This window comes from Gadus macrocephalus, chromosome 4 (genome assembly GCF_031168955.1).
Source record: "Gadus macrocephalus chromosome 4, ASM3116895v1".
Lineage (NCBI taxonomy): Eukaryota > Metazoa > Chordata > Actinopteri > Gadiformes > Gadidae > Gadus > Gadus macrocephalus.
The window spans coordinates 2,467,974-2,481,784 of record NC_082385.1 but is presented as its reverse complement, the minus strand read 5'-3'; the positions used below and the strand labels follow the sequence as shown (position 1 = coordinate 2,481,784).

The 13,811-nt window shown below is 49.1% G+C and overlaps 4 protein-coding genes across 5 annotated transcripts; 2 read left to right on the top strand and 2 right to left on the bottom strand.

The window, feature by feature from the left end:
• Nucleotides 1-192: 192 nt before the first annotated feature.
• Nucleotides 193-1,720, bottom strand: atp6v1f (ATPase H+ transporting V1 subunit F). Of its 2 annotated transcripts, XM_060048628.1 has the most exons (3): nucleotides 1,439-1,720; nucleotides 812-1,055; nucleotides 193-760 (listed from the first exon to the last, which is right to left on the bottom strand). In XM_060048628.1, the coding sequence occupies exons 1-2, from the start codon at nucleotides 1,594-1,596 to the stop codon at nucleotides 854-856; spliced, it is 360 nt and encodes a 119-aa protein (XP_059904611.1). In that variant the 5' UTR covers nucleotides 1,597-1,720; the 3' UTR covers nucleotides 193-760; nucleotides 812-853. The 2 variants fall into 2 exon arrangements, with proteins under 2 accessions (XP_059904611.1, XP_059904610.1); XM_060048627.1 differs by having other exon boundaries at nucleotides 193-1,055; nucleotides 1,439-1,719.
• Nucleotides 1,721-1,918: 198 nt separating this feature from the next.
• lamtor4 (late endosomal/lysosomal adaptor, MAPK and MTOR activator 4) lies at nucleotides 1,919-5,744 on the top strand. The gene is made up of 5 exons (XM_060048629.1): nucleotides 1,919-2,045; nucleotides 2,256-2,339; nucleotides 2,868-2,985; nucleotides 4,378-4,532; nucleotides 4,563-5,744. Exons 1-4 carry the CDS (start codon nucleotides 2,043-2,045, stop codon nucleotides 4,473-4,475), a joined length of 303 nt encoding a protein of 100 aa, XP_059904612.1. The 5' UTR covers nucleotides 1,919-2,042; the 3' UTR covers nucleotides 4,476-4,532; nucleotides 4,563-5,744.
• On the bottom strand, nucleotides 5,090-8,468 carry LOC132454972 (ADP-ribosylation factor 5-like). Its single transcript, XM_060048623.1, has 6 exons — nucleotides 8,219-8,468; nucleotides 7,757-7,837; nucleotides 7,249-7,358; nucleotides 7,045-7,116; nucleotides 6,631-6,756; nucleotides 5,090-6,081 (listed from the first exon to the last, which is right to left on the bottom strand). Exons 1-6 carry the CDS (start codon nucleotides 8,283-8,285, stop codon nucleotides 5,995-5,997), a joined length of 543 nt encoding a protein of 180 aa, XP_059904606.1. The 5' UTR covers nucleotides 8,286-8,468; the 3' UTR covers nucleotides 5,090-5,994.
• A 158-nt stretch (nucleotides 8,469-8,626) lies between these two features.
• gcc1 (GRIP and coiled-coil domain containing 1) lies at nucleotides 8,627-13,760 on the top strand. Its single transcript, XM_060048582.1, has 3 exons — nucleotides 8,627-9,049; nucleotides 9,532-10,720; nucleotides 11,864-13,760. Exons 2-3 carry the CDS (start codon nucleotides 9,602-9,604, stop codon nucleotides 13,271-13,273), a joined length of 2,529 nt encoding a protein of 842 aa, XP_059904565.1. The 5' UTR covers nucleotides 8,627-9,049; nucleotides 9,532-9,601; the 3' UTR covers nucleotides 13,274-13,760.
• Nucleotides 13,761-13,811: the final 51 nt, after the last annotated feature.

The window sequence follows — 13,811 nt, the reverse complement described above, 5'->3', positions numbered from 1 at the left end:
TCACTTCCAAGTGATGAAAAGTTAGTTGCAACCATGTGCTACATTCTCAGTGGTTTCATTATGGGATATTCATATTTTGCTGCCCTTCCAAAGACAACATACTACCATTTGTTGATTAGGCTTGTATTCTGATCAGAGTAACTACATCGCTTGAAACCAGTGTTGGTGATTAACCAGCCTTCTGTTGTTCACTCAAACATCAAATAATTTATTTTTTGTGTTGTATTTTTTCCAGATATAAGTTAATACAGCTGTAACAATCACTTATCCATTTCCACAGACTCCCACTGTAAGGTTGTCAACAAAGAAAAGATCAATGCATACAGTAGATTTAGACGTCCACTTAAAGCTTAAGAAACAAGAGGAATAACTCCAAAACGGGGAAAATACATAAATCTGTAAACATCAAGGGTCAAAGACGTGCTTTTGATTCACAAACATACACAACCATTTTGGGCGGTCATGAGTCAGACGCATGCGCTGCAGATCTTTGAGACACATTCCTCATTTCCTGGTTACAACCATATAGGGACTAAAATAATCCAAATAAAACAGAAACGAAAGAACGCAAAACACTGCGTGGGACATACATACTTAAGCGTAGGGCCATTTAATGTTGGACATTTAACGGCAATTAAAGAATAACACGTCAATCGGGAATGATGGGCGGTGACAAAGTACGTATAATTTATAGACATCTATTTTAATATTGAACCCTTCCGTCCCTATTCCAGGCTGCAGAGAGAGTGTGTGTGTTTGTTGTGTTATGTGTAGTGTGTGCGTGTGTGTGTGTTGTGCTGTGCGTGTTTGTGTGTGTGCTGTGTGTTTAAACTGGATGGATGTAGAAAACAATTTATCGGAAGTCTTCTGCAGAAAACATCCCTTTGGCCCTGCGTAAAATAGAATCCTTGGACGCGTCGTAGGGGTGCTCCTTCGACGGGATCTCTAGGACGGCAGGGATGGACTCCATGTGGCCGTCGATCGCATGGCGGATCATTTCGGCGATAAACTGGTTGATCAGAATGATCCCGATGTCATTACGGACCAAGAAGCTCCTGGGTGAGGGAGAAGGAGAGACCAAGCACAGTTAAACACTTTATTTAACCAAATAAACAATGAAAGACACATGTTGATAGTGCATTGTAATTTCATATCGCAATGCATATGTGCATTGATGTGGATAAACACAAGTCGGAGAAACAAACAGTTTAAAAGGTTAATTATGGATTCATTATGAATGACATATCTGTGTGCAACACCAATTTGGCCCAATCTGGCAACACTGTCGAACACTATGTTGATCATGCGTGTAAAAGATCGCTTTTAACGGACGGGGCCAGACTGAAATACGTACCTTTATTAGCCAATTGGTCGTCATCCACTCTAACTAAACATTGACAATCAATAATACCAATCATTTTGTGATTAGCATACTTACTTGAAGGTCTCTTCAATCTCCGTGATACTCGTATCCTTTTCCACCACTAGGAAATTGGGTTTACGGTTCTTGTTCAGCTCGCCGATGCCTCCCAGGAGGAACCCAGTGCAAGTGTCCTCGTCGCCGATAACCGCGATTAATTTACCGCGTCCTGCCATTATGGAAGGGTTAAAGCTTTGCAAGCCTTGTATTAATAGGCGATGTAAAGGAAAAACAGCTCAATGACAACTGTGACAGCGCTCTGGACGGTAAGATCACGTGACGGAAAGGGGTCACCTGACTAAATCCCACTTCCGGTTGAGTCAGGTGACAAGACGAGGGGACTGTGGTTCAGAAGTTCGCTCTCTGGTGGTGGAAAAGTAGCCAATGCTGCCAAAGGTGTTTATTTATTGTCACATTAAATCTAGTTCATTAAAAAATAATTATAAATAAAATATAATGTTGTGCCCTCACTTAATATAACGGCTAATATATTGTTATTTATTGGCTTCGATTAGCGGCGGTCAAGTGACGTCCCTTGACGAGGTCGCTGCTGCCAGTCACGTGATTCAGGGGCGAGGAGGGGAAGTGTCGATGTTGCAAACTTCCTAAATCCCAACTCAAAATGGTGAGTTTTGTGTTATTTAAAAATGCGAACACGCCAGCATCGTCCACATTTGAAACGGCCTTTAAACAAGCGTCCGTCTTTTAAAGTCTGCCTTTGGTTAGTTATTCAAATACGAAGTATAAACTGTGTGTTGTCGTATTCCCAGCTAGCATTGTTAGCTGGCTACATTAGCGTCGGCTGCGAATCACGAGACTTGTTTTTCACTTTCAGACCACAGCTGCCTTGACCCAGGGTCTCGAGCGGATCCCCGACCAGCTGGGTTACCTGGTGATCAGTGAAGAAGGCGTCTTAGCGGTGGGTACCCATCCCTGCCGATACATATCGTGGTTTTCTTGGGATATTTTGCATGTGTGTATCTGTGTGTATGAATGTGGGGGGCCCTCTTGGGGGGGCTAGGGTTAGGGGGGGTGTCATAATTATACGGCCTGTTAAGCCCTGCTGCAGCCCTACTGTATCTGTGATTAAGGGCTATACAAATTGAATTGAGGTATAGACTCGCCCCCAATGATACATGATGTGTGTATTATTCCATCCCTAAAACGACACGTTGTGTTTATTGTGACTTCAATCTTTCAAAACTCATCAAACTTTGCTCTATCTACTCAAATTGAGTTTTCATGTACCTTTCGTTGTCAACACCTTCTCACCATCCCTTAGCATCAATCATAAACCGATCAATCGAGTTGGTGTGGAGTTATGAAACATTTATCTAATTTAAGGGAAAATGTACTTATTGTGAGTCGCTTCGGATAAAAAAAGCTTCTGCTAAATCGCCTGACTGTAAATGCATCATCAATATGGGTTTGCTCATCCTTCCCCCAGTCGGCCGGGGAGTTAGAGAACGACGAGCACACGGCAGGAGTCATTATGCAAATGGTGCGGACAGCATGTCGCTTCCGGTTGCAGGGCGCCGCTGAACCACCCTTCAAACGTATTTCAGGTAAGTCCCTGGATCCCGGGGCACATTTAAATGTCCATGTAGGATCAATAGGTCTAATCAGGGAAGCGTGGGTGGTGGGTATGAGGTTGGGTAGTGGGTATGAATGAGGAGAGGGCATGCAAGGCTTTCAGGTTTTTGTAGTCTTGTTTGTTGTAGTCAAGTTTAGCTGGCAGAAGCGCCGGAATATTATAAGGGGAACGTGAATGCAATATAGTGAGAGGGTCAAACCTACACGGTGGCGGTTTGAGGCACGGGCGAAGCGGGCCGCCGCCCAGGTCGGCATTATTCCATGACACAAGGGGGGAGGCACGACGAGCACTTAAAAAAAGATATCATCTGCACAGCTAAGTGGTTTTCTATTAGAACTAAAAAAAATAATAATAATTGTTTGGTTCCGGTTTCCGACCGTCCCTGTCAATTTATGTGCGTCCCAAATTATTAAAAATTATTAAAAAAAAAAAATTGATGCAAACTATAATTACGTTTTGGTACAGCCCCTCTTCATTCTAGTACAAGGATGAGCGAATTTTCTCTTTTTTAAACGAAAACAACCTACCTATCATTCGCTGCCGCTGGAAAAAATAAAATAAAAAAATAAAATAAATTCCCTACCTACCCATGACCTCAACTGACAACCAACAGGAACCAAACTTTTTTTTTTTTTAGGCCTTATCTATCATATCCCACTGTGTGGGGATTTGGCATATTGGCGCCCCCTCCGACTGCAGGCGTCCCGGCTTGCTGAGAAGGGGCCGTGCACAGATCTGTGTGGAAAGGGGAGGGGGGGCAGTTCACCTCTGCGTCTCCCAAATTAATGGACAAGGGGGTGTACGGGGGATCCACTGTTAGCGGCGTGCGGATTGAAATCCTTAGTGAAGCCTGCAGGGTTATGTGATAAACATACAGAGGACCGCGATCGCTGAGCTGCCCTGCCCCAACTGCCCCAAGCATGAGACGTTAAACTCAGCTAGAATCGCCACCCACCATCATCTAAAAATTTGATGTCAACCGACCAATTTTTTTTCGGAAAGCCTGCAGAAACTTTAGAGGGTTAATGTGGCAATCACATTGTTAAAAAAAGACTTGGAGAAATGATTTACAAACTATTTCTTTGGGAGCATACTTTTGCAAGTAGTTCACCGCCCCACCTGCCCATATGGACGTCACGGCATGCGTCTGGTGGAGGGCGATACTCTAAATGAATTAGTGGGCTAAAGTCTCACAGCTCGCATTTTAAACGTTTCTCTTGCGGCCCCCGGAGGGGGTCTCGCACGGGGTGTAATTCAATGTAGAACTGCCACTGAACCTATAGTAGGAATGTTCAGAGTGGTTAACATGACTGACATTTTGCAGTAGGTAATAACTTAAAATGTTATTTTTTTATCTCCACAGTCATGCTGGAAGACTTTGTCTACACCGTGACGGTATCGGGGCAGAAAGTGTTTGTGGTGAAGCGGCAGAACAACCAGCATGCCCCTGTGACAGTCTAGCGCCACCTAGGTTCCAACGGGGAGAACGTGGAGGAACCAGCCCGGGCATGTCAGTGTGTATACACACTGGACTATGCCATTGCCCAGTGTGTATACATACTGGACTATGCCATTGCCCTTAGTTTGTCTTTCAAAACGTATACGTAATAAGAGCATTTGGAAGCCAAAGTGATTGTGGCCGACGGGGGCAGAGTCTCAAAAGAACTGCGTGGAAGACAGCGGCTCGGGATTTGTCTTGTAAATTGTATTGTTACGCAGACGGAGTTCAAACCTCAACGTGGTGATGTGGACTAGGTTCCATTTAATGGTTTATGCCGATCAATGGTTTGTTATCATCTGTTCGACCATGTGTAAATACAAAATGTAGTTAAGAAATAAAGATTAGATGTATATGCACGTTTTTAATCCATTTGCCATGTGCAAATCAAGCCTTCAATTCAATTGTGTAAGAATTACCAGATTGGAACAGTTGATTATGTAACCTGTGTGACTGATCAGCCTTTTATATATGAAGGATATAAGTGATAATATCAATATATGAAATTAGAAAACCATTGATTAGTCTGTATTCTATTAGTGTGACGTGAATCTAATACAATAATTGAGAAGAGGGGGAAAAAAAGACACTTTTATTGCATCGTAATGGCCTTGGAAAATACTTGCACTTTCACATTGTTACGGAATGGAACTGCTCTTCACTTTCAGCTCTGTGGAATGGTTCAGTCAACCAGAGGCGGGTGTGGAGTGGCCTTTGACCCCTTCAGCCCACTCCCACCCCTGGAGAAAGTTGGGCCAAAGTGTCTGTTCACCCTAATGGGCTGATTGGTCCCACATTCACGCAAGGGGGTTACAGACCCCTTGCGGACCCACCTTGCGTCCACCGCAAGGGCCGGACGTGCGCCTCCCAAAAATGTTAACCTTCCGTCGACGCAGCAAGTGCTGTGATTGGTCCGCCCACTAAAACCAAAACAGGTTCGCGACTGTGCCGAAGCGTCTGCGTGGTCATTGCGTTGCATGAAGGTGGGACCATAATCAGCCCTCAACAGTCGCAAAGCACCCATCCCCAACGTACACACATCCAAAAGCCATTCCACACATAATCAATATAAGCACAACTGCCACAAAGTCTCAGAATTTGTTTTTATACATCATTTCCTTAAAACATGCTAATTCAAAGTTTGGAGTCATGAAGAAGAAGGAAAAAAAACAAGGACAACATTCTAAAACACCTTCAAGGACAACACAAAATGAAATGGGGAAAAAAGAAAAGGCATCAGAACCGGAACTTGAGTGCAAAGTCCACGACTGCATGTTCTACCGTACAAACACACTTATAATTTAAAAAGAAACAAACTTCAACAAAAGACAAACAAACGTGTTTTCCTCTGATGGAATGCTGCATCTCTACATCCTCCTCCTACTTGTTGCTGAGCGCTCCCCTTCCTTCCAGCTGCACATGTTCATGTCACTCATGTCCACTCCTGTGTACCTCCCTCCCCCTTTCCCCCCCCTCCCCCCTCTAGCGCTTCGACAGCTCGCTGGATAGCCAATCGAGTCCCTCGTAGAGTCCCGTGCCCTGGGTGGCACAGGTGGCCTGGACTTGCCACTGCACAGGGGGGGAAAACAGAGAGACAAACCTGGCCATGTCAGGGTTAGGGTGCTTGGACTCCCAGCCAGAAGGTGCTGGGATGAAAAGACGATATATTACATCACATGTGTTTAGCAGACGCTTTGCCGGAAGAGAGTTACGATACGGGTTGTTGTTTTTTTTTTCAAACAATGAAGATGTGGCCCAAAAAGGTCCAGTGTTTCCCCCAGTACTGTGTTGTTAAGGCGGCCGCCTGAACAACGATAGGGCCCCGCCTTGAATACCAATATTTATAAAAAAATATATATATTTTTTTTTTCTTTTCATAAATATTTTTAAATTATTATGCATTAACAAAGTAGAAAACTCTTGTAGGGAAAGAAAACATACTTCCATCAGGTGTAAAAAATAAAGATCAATAATGCATCAGTAATACTGTTACAACAATGGTCGTGCCATAAGGCTTTTTTGAATGGAATTGAAACGGCCTATTGCATGGCTAAAGAGTACTCCTAATACGTCATCTCAGTGTCTCCGGGAGCTCTGCAAGGGTTCTGTGTCACTTACGGTCCTGGTGCGCAAATTATGCAGGTCCAGCTTGTCGGAGAGTTCGTTGACGGGCATGGCGTTGGGCAGGTCCTGTTTGTTAGCAAACACCAGCACCACCGCGTCCTTCAGCTCGTCCTCCTGCAGCTGAGGGCGGCAAGACGCAAACACAAGGAAGGAGGAAGAACACAAGTATGAGCGGGCGAAGAGAGTGTGTAAGGAAAAGCCGGCTGTATTTAAACACGGTCATGTGACAAACTACATCCACGTGGATAGTCATAATTTCAAATGGGTGACGATTAAAGAATTCCAAATCCCGCCGTTCTCTAACCAGCTAATAGTTTAATTAAATATCCCCACTCCCCTCATCCAAAAGGCTAAGGGATCCGAGGCCAAACAAAAGCCCAAAACAAGAAACCAGCATTGTATGCTCACCATTTTCACGAGCTCGTCTTTGGACTCTGCAACTCTCTCTCGGTCGTTGCTGTCCACAACGAAGATGAGGCCCTGAAAAAGTCCAGTAAAATTCAGGTTATTCATCCCATTTATATCACGCGTTGAAAAGAACGCGATCAATAAAAAAAAACGGCCATGACACAGTGCCTTTAGGCGGCACTGTCCCGAGACCACCTACTGTACCTGCGTGTTCTGGAAGTAGTGTCGCCACAGAGGTCGGATCTTGTCCTGACCGCCGACATCCCACACAGTGAAGCAGATGTTCTTGTATTCTACCGTCTCCACGTTGAAACCTGGGAGTGGGCGGAGAGAGGTAATGGGTGTGTGTCGTGCCTTTGTACGAATAAAGAAAAAAAGACAACCTACAAAACCGGAGGGCCGGCTTTAAAGGGATGACGTAACAAGATGCTCTGGGATTTGAAGTGGGTTCAATTCGGTAGACTAGGTCACGGTTCTGGGATCAATATCAGGGCAAACAAAAACCCCTGGGTTTGACAACCTCAACAGAAAATCTCTTTGAGGGGTTGGGTTCACTCCTTGTCCAAGAACTATAGTAAAATAATAGTCAAGATCCAGTTTCAAATAGTGGGTACCAACTTATTTACAAATATGCAAATAGCTACTCGTCATCACCACACGTTAAACATTTGCAGTTTACTTGAGAAATTAAAAGTAAATGTAGTAAATGTACCGATTGTCGGGATAGTGGTAACGATTTCCCCAAGCTTCAGTTTATACAGTATAGTGGTCTTTCCAGCAGCATCCAATCCAACTGCAAAAGAAAAATAGGAAACATTCAGAATTGGCATGGATCTTGAACGCGGTTCTTTGACACATCACTGGCAAACGCCGTATTACATGAAACACCACATCAGCCAATGCATTACACAGGGTGATTCGTTAATGTTTACCCAATGGTGGTACCATTAGCCATCAAAGGACTAGCTAGCTGTCTCTCCATGGTTAAAAACAGACATTTTCGAGATATAAAAGAGGCAACCCTCCACAAAACGAAAACAAGTCAATGGCATATTAAACCCAGAGAATAAAGCAGTCAGAACCATAATTGAACCAGCCCAACAGCAGAACGGACAGCGTCCTGTCTGCATTACATTACACCGCTGTTAGCCCTAGCATTAGCTTCACCGCTCACCCATGAGTATTCTCATCTGCTTCTTGCCGAAAAGCTTCGTGAACAGCGACGAGAAGGTGAGACCCATCGTGCTGGACTGTCCGAGACGGGGATAGAGAGTTAACCTTAAGAGAAGATACTGACACCTTAAGCTGTCAACGGAGAGGGGTTTAGTGCTCAGGTAAAGTAAAGAATCGGACGTGGAACAGGGCAGAAGTGGGTGCAGCTCTCCGTCGCGGACTCCTCCCTGGTGCCACGTACCGTCCAACGCGGAACAAATGACGTCACGCCTTTCGCTCAACTTTATTGATATTCTATTTTTGGGCACTTTTTCTTTTACGTGGCAAAAATTGTATCGCACCTTGGAATTTTAACGCCGGATTAAAAACGTTTGAGTTTTTTTTCTTGCTCTTGATAAACAATGTATTATTTTTTATTCATTTCATAGTGGCAACGGAACGCAATATCTGGCTAAATGTTTGCCGGATTAGCTTTGAACCTACTTTAATTTAAATTATATTCTGCAAACAAAAATATATACATTTCGGGGCTTGAATGCAAGAGCACCATGTTTTATATTGTTTCGCTGAGCGACAGAATTGTTTATTTATTCGTTTTAAATAAAAGTTTTTTCTCCAGGCGCATGCGCCGCCTCTAAAAGTTATCCGGACCGACGCGGCTAACGTTAGCTCGCATCCCTCTGTTGGTTGATATGATTTAGTTATCCTCCTTCAGCTTTTTTACCTTCACCAGACACACCTTTTTGATTGTTGAGTATTGGGCAAAGAGTTCTTCCTGGACCGGATCATTCATGATCACTGCTGGAGAGTACTTCTTCCATGTAAACAGCTGGTAAGGACAACCTTGTATTGACCACCGTTATATAAAGTGTCAGAAAACAGCGAACGATCACGTGTAATTAGGTCAAAAGGTTATTTTCATATAATATAATGACAATAGGGTCAGCTGATATCATGACAAACTTATTGCATCCACGTAGCTCAGCCACGTCTCCATGTCCGGGTTGAGTACAATAGGGCTAATACAAAACAACACATGTCAACTATTTGAATATTGTTCGATCTCGAGTAGTGTTTTCTTTTTCTGACATCAATATTCATAAGATATATATGTCCTCTGTCTTGCGCTCTCCGTCTTTATGTAGACACACAATATCTGCTTTCATCACGTGGAATGCAGCACTTGATATGTAATTCTGTGCAACAAGCTTTTGTTTGTCCCGATTGTCTTAACTGAACGTTGTTGTCCTTCCAAGAACTCTGCATAAAAAATCAACATGACACTGAGTCCCAACACGTTATTCTCCTCCTCAGGTGAGTCATGTCAACAAGCATGGGTCTGGTCAGAGCTTCAATGTAGTCGGGTTCAAATCTCCCCCTAGTCATGGAAAAGTTTGGGATGAGCTTCGGGGGCGGCCCGAGCAAGAAAGACATGTTTGACACCATCGAGTCCCAGAAGAAGCAGCTGATCCAGTACCAGACCCGCTTCAAGGATGTGGTCCGGGCCTACAAGGGCCTGATGAAGGAGAAGGAGGCCCTGGAGGCCAGCCTGAAGGTGCTCACCGTGTCCCAGGAGGTGGACCTGGGCCATCAGCCCTGGGACGGCAGCTCCCCGACCGGCCCGGCCTCGGTGACCTCCGACCTCCTGGACGACCGCTGCTCCATGCACAGCGCCGACAGCCTGGACACGGCCGCCAGCGTCACGAGCGAGGGCGCCAGGGGGGAGCCGGTCGGGGACGATCAGGAAGGCGGCGCCGGCGGCGGTGGGGAGAGCGAAGGCGCCTGCGCCCGGGGCCAACAGGCCGAGCCGGACGCCAGCGGCTCCGAGAGCGCCGTCGGCTCCGGCTCCGGCGGCCGAGGCCCGGATCAGCTCCTCCGGCAGCACACGCCGCCGCCGCCGCCGCCGGCCGCCGGCCACCCCCAGGCCGAGGCGGACCGGCGGGTGACCCAGCTGAGGACCCAGCTCAGCACCCTGACCAGCTCCCTGGCCACGGTGTCGCAGGAGAAGTCGCGGATGGAGGCCAGCTTCCAGGCGGACAAGCGCAACGCCAAGCAGGAGCTGGAGGAGCTCCAGGGCCGGCTGGAGGAGGAGCGGCGGCAGCACGAGGCCCGGGCCCGGGCGGCGCAGGAGCAGCTGGCCGAGAGCAAGGCCCGCGTCATCACCCAGCAGCACGAGCGCGCCCGGGAGCAGGACGACCACGCCCTGATGCTGCGCGAGCTGCAGGAGCTCCTGCGGGAGGAGCGCGACCTGCGGCAGGAGGCGGAGCTCCGGCTGGAGGACGCGCGCGCCGCGCTGCAGGAGAGCGTGCGGGCGGCGGAGCGCGGCGCCGAGTGCGAGGCGCGCCTGAGGGAGAGCGGCGAGCAGCGGGAGGAGATGCGGCGCGGCCTGCGGGCGGCGGAGGAGGAGCGCAGGAAGCCCGACCCCCGGGTGGAGGAGCTGCAGAGGGAGCTGGCCGAGACGAAGGGACACCACCAGCAGCAGCTGCAGCACGAGATCAGAAAGGTACGAGTGGGGGGCGGTGAGTGTGAGGGTGGGGGTGGGGTGGTGGTGTTGCTGGTGGCGGTGGTGGCAGGGGGGGGGGTGGTGTTGGTGCTGGTGTTTGAACGACCGGATCGTTCACATCCTGGGCATTCAGCAGACGCTTTTATCCAAAGAAGTGCATTTGTCAGAAGAAAGATAAACGACCATATCTCGCTGTCGGTGCAGTAAGGATGTTCATAGAACTAAGTGCCAAGCACTTAACAATCGCCATGTTAACCCATTCCCCGTATGCAACAAAGATAGTACGATAAGATGCTACATGATGCTGTGTACTATTTTTAGGTGCCAGGTCGTACAAGATAGAATAAGTGCGTAAGAGGGGGGGGGGGATATGCGGAGTATAGGTGAACTCTGAACAAATGATCACACTGGGAACTTGCCTACAAATGTGTGTAATCGAAGTAGGCTGATTTGAGCTTTTTAGACGGTGAGGCTAAATGGACATGAACACATGATGCCCTTCGATAATATCTGGTCCCAAGATTTGATTTCTAACCACCAGAAAGATAGAAAGTGCCCTCCAAAGCTACCTTAAGTTTCCTTATTGGTCCTGATTCCACAGTTGTTTAAATATCACTACAGATACATTTCAGATACAGGTCCCACGTTCACGCAACGCAACGACGGCGCAGACGCTTCGACGCAGTCGTGAACCTTTATGGTTCTGCGTCGGGTTTTAGTCAGCGGACCAATCACAGCCCTCGCCGCTGCGTCGCCTCGACTTTTTGGGAGGCGGACGTCGCTTATGGGAAAAATCATAATCACGGTTATTTTGGTCAATAATGAAATCACGATTGTTCAAACGATTATTTTTGAGTTTAAAAAACGTGTTGTATTTATTCTGCATATCTCTCCAAAAAAACACACCTGTGAAATTCCGCCTTAAGAAAATACAGAAAATGTTCCAATCTAAAATAACATACAGATATGTGTCCAGCTTTTCTGCCCTTTCTATAAAACATAAAATCTGAAAAATAATAAAAATTTGAACAACTTATGTTAATTTTGTGACGCAAAAATCGAAAATCGCGATCAAAAATCGATTCCTCGCCCCGCCCTGCGTTGGACCTTAACGACGCGTTCCTCTCTTGCGTCTCCGGCCAGGCGTCCCAGGCGGAGGAGCGCGCCCGCTGCCAGGCCCAGGGGGAGGAGGGCCGGGTGGCCAGCCTGGAGGAGCGGCTGTCTGAACTGTCGGCGCTGCTGGGGTCCTGCGAGAAGGCCAAGCAGCGCGACCAGCAGAGCCTCCAGCGGCTGCGCGAGCGCCTGCTGCAGCTGGACACGGAGAACAAGACGCTGGCCATCGCCGTGTCGGCCCGCGTCTCCGCCGCCGACCCGAGCGCCGCCGTCGAGGACGGTGACGACGCCCACCTGGACGTGGGCGCTCTGAAGGACAAGATGGAGCGGGTGAAGAAGCTGCTGATGCTGGCGTCACGCCGCAGCCCCGAGGAGGAGCAGCGGTGGACGGCGGTCGGGGAGATCGAGAAGCTGTCGGAGCCGGAGGACGACGACGGCGGCGGCGGCAGCGGCGAGCAGAACGGCACGGAGCTGCGCTGCCAGCAGGAGCTGCGGCAGCTGCGCGAGGAGTTTGAGCGCTACAAGCTGCGGGCGCAGGTGGTGCTGAAGAACAAGAACACCAAGGACGGCTGCCAGGCCAAGGAGCTGGAGGCCGCCCGCGACCAGCTGGCCGAGCTCAAGGAGAAGTACATCGACCTGCGGATCCACGCCGACGAGGCGGACGCCCGGCACCGGAGGGACGCGGGGGAGCGCGAGCAGGCTGCGGCGGCGCTGCTGCCGGCCCACCGGCAGGAGCTGGAGCGCGCCGAGGCGGCGCACCGCGAGGGCCTGCTGCGGCTGGAGGCGGAGCTGCAGAAGCAGCGGGAGCGCGTCGGCGCGCTGCTGGACGAGAAGGACCGCGAGCTGGAGAAGCTGCGGTCGGTCGCGCTGATGTGTGGCGGCGCCGCGCCGGGCCGGCGCCACGGGCGCCACGACGCCGACTCCGCCGGGACCCCAGAGGGGGCGGGGGAAGCCGGAAGGGCCGACGGCGGCGAGGAGGCGGCGGCGGCGTGCGGACAGGACGCGGCGCTGGAGGAGAGCGAGATCATCACGCAGGCGCTGAAGCTGGCGGGCACCAGCGCGCCCACGCAGCTGCTGCTCTACGTGGAGCAGCTGGCGCGGCGGGAGGCGGAGGCGGGCGCGCTGCGGCGGGAGAAGCGGCGGCTGGAGGAGGACCTCCACCAGCTGCAGGGCCGGCTGGTGGGCAACGGGGAGCGGCACGAGGAGGAGACGGCGGAGCTCCGGGCGCGGCTCGACAAGCTGACCAGGGACCAGGGGCGGGAGGGCGCCAACCTGGAGTACCTGAAGAACGTCATCTACCGCTTCCTCACGCTGCAGGACGTCAGCGGCCGCCGGCAGACCCTGGGCGCCATCCTCACCATCCTGCACTTCAGCCCCCAGGAGAAGAAGGCGGTGCTGAAGCTGCAGGGGCAGACGTGGTGGCCCGTGGTGGGCAAGTAGGGATGGACCGCCGCGCCCTCCAATCAGAAGGACTGGTTTGGTTTTAATCACTTGAAAGGTTTATTATGGCAGTGGTGGTGTTTCAGGTCCGGGTGTGTTGGCAATATTAGATTATTGTTTTTTTACTTTCTTGAAAAATTTGCCGATTTACAATCTAACGTTTTTGTTTTTTTTTGGAAAATACTTTACGATTTATTCTGAGGAACGGGGGCGAGTCACTCCGAACTTTCCAGTTTCATTCCAAAAATAACCCCAGTTAGGGTTGATGTGTTTTCTTGAGTATTGACATAGGAAGTTGCATGTGACATACATGTTGGTGCTTGGATGTTTACTCGTGTGTGTTTGATGTGCGTGTGTGTAAACACTAACATTTGACACTGGTTATATTCTCCTGGACCACCTTTTGGAAGAAGCACTTTGTGAATAATGCCACTCATATGTATATTTTTGATTCCCTTGGAGAATTAAACTATTTTTCCTGTGTGAATCAGACTGTTGGCTGGGACAAAACTAGAAATGGAAAGTGTACTGTAACACA

Excerpts from the sequence above, each read along its gene's own strand:
- gcc1 (XM_060048582.1), top strand. The coding sequence starts at position 9,602 with ATGGAAAAGTTTGGGATGAGCTTCGGGGGCGGCCCGAGCAAGAAAGAC. Across the intron at positions 10,721-11,863 it reads TGCAGCACGAGATCAGAAAG|GCGTCCCAGGCGGAGGAGCG; the intron begins GTACGAGTGGGG and ends GTCTCCGGCCAG.
- atp6v1f (XM_060048628.1), bottom strand. The coding sequence starts at position 1,596 with ATGGCAGGACGCGGTAAATTAATCGCGGTTATCGGCGACGAGGACACT. Across the intron at positions 1,056-1,438 it reads GAGATTGAAGAGACCTTCAA|GAGCTTCTTGGTCCGTAATG; the intron begins GTAAGTATGCTA and ends TCCCTCACCCAG.
- LOC132454972 (XM_060048623.1), bottom strand. The coding sequence starts at position 8,285 with ATGGGTCTCACCTTCTCGTCGCTGTTCACGAAGCTTTTCGGCAAGAAG. Across the intron at positions 7,838-8,218 it reads GCAGATGAGAATACTCATGG|TTGGATTGGATGCTGCTGGA; the intron begins GTGAGCGGTGAA and ends TTTCTTTTGCAG. Across the intron at positions 7,117-7,248 it reads ACTACTTCCAGAACACGCAG|GGCCTCATCTTCGTTGTGGA; the intron begins GTACAGTAGGTG and ends GGACTTTTTCAG.
- lamtor4 (XM_060048629.1), top strand. Across the intron at positions 2,340-2,867 it reads GTGAAGAAGGCGTCTTAGCG|TCGGCCGGGGAGTTAGAGAA; the intron begins GTGGGTACCCAT and ends TCCTTCCCCCAG. Across the intron at positions 2,986-4,377 it reads ACCCTTCAAACGTATTTCAG|TCATGCTGGAAGACTTTGTC; the intron begins GTAAGTCCCTGG and ends TTATCTCCACAG.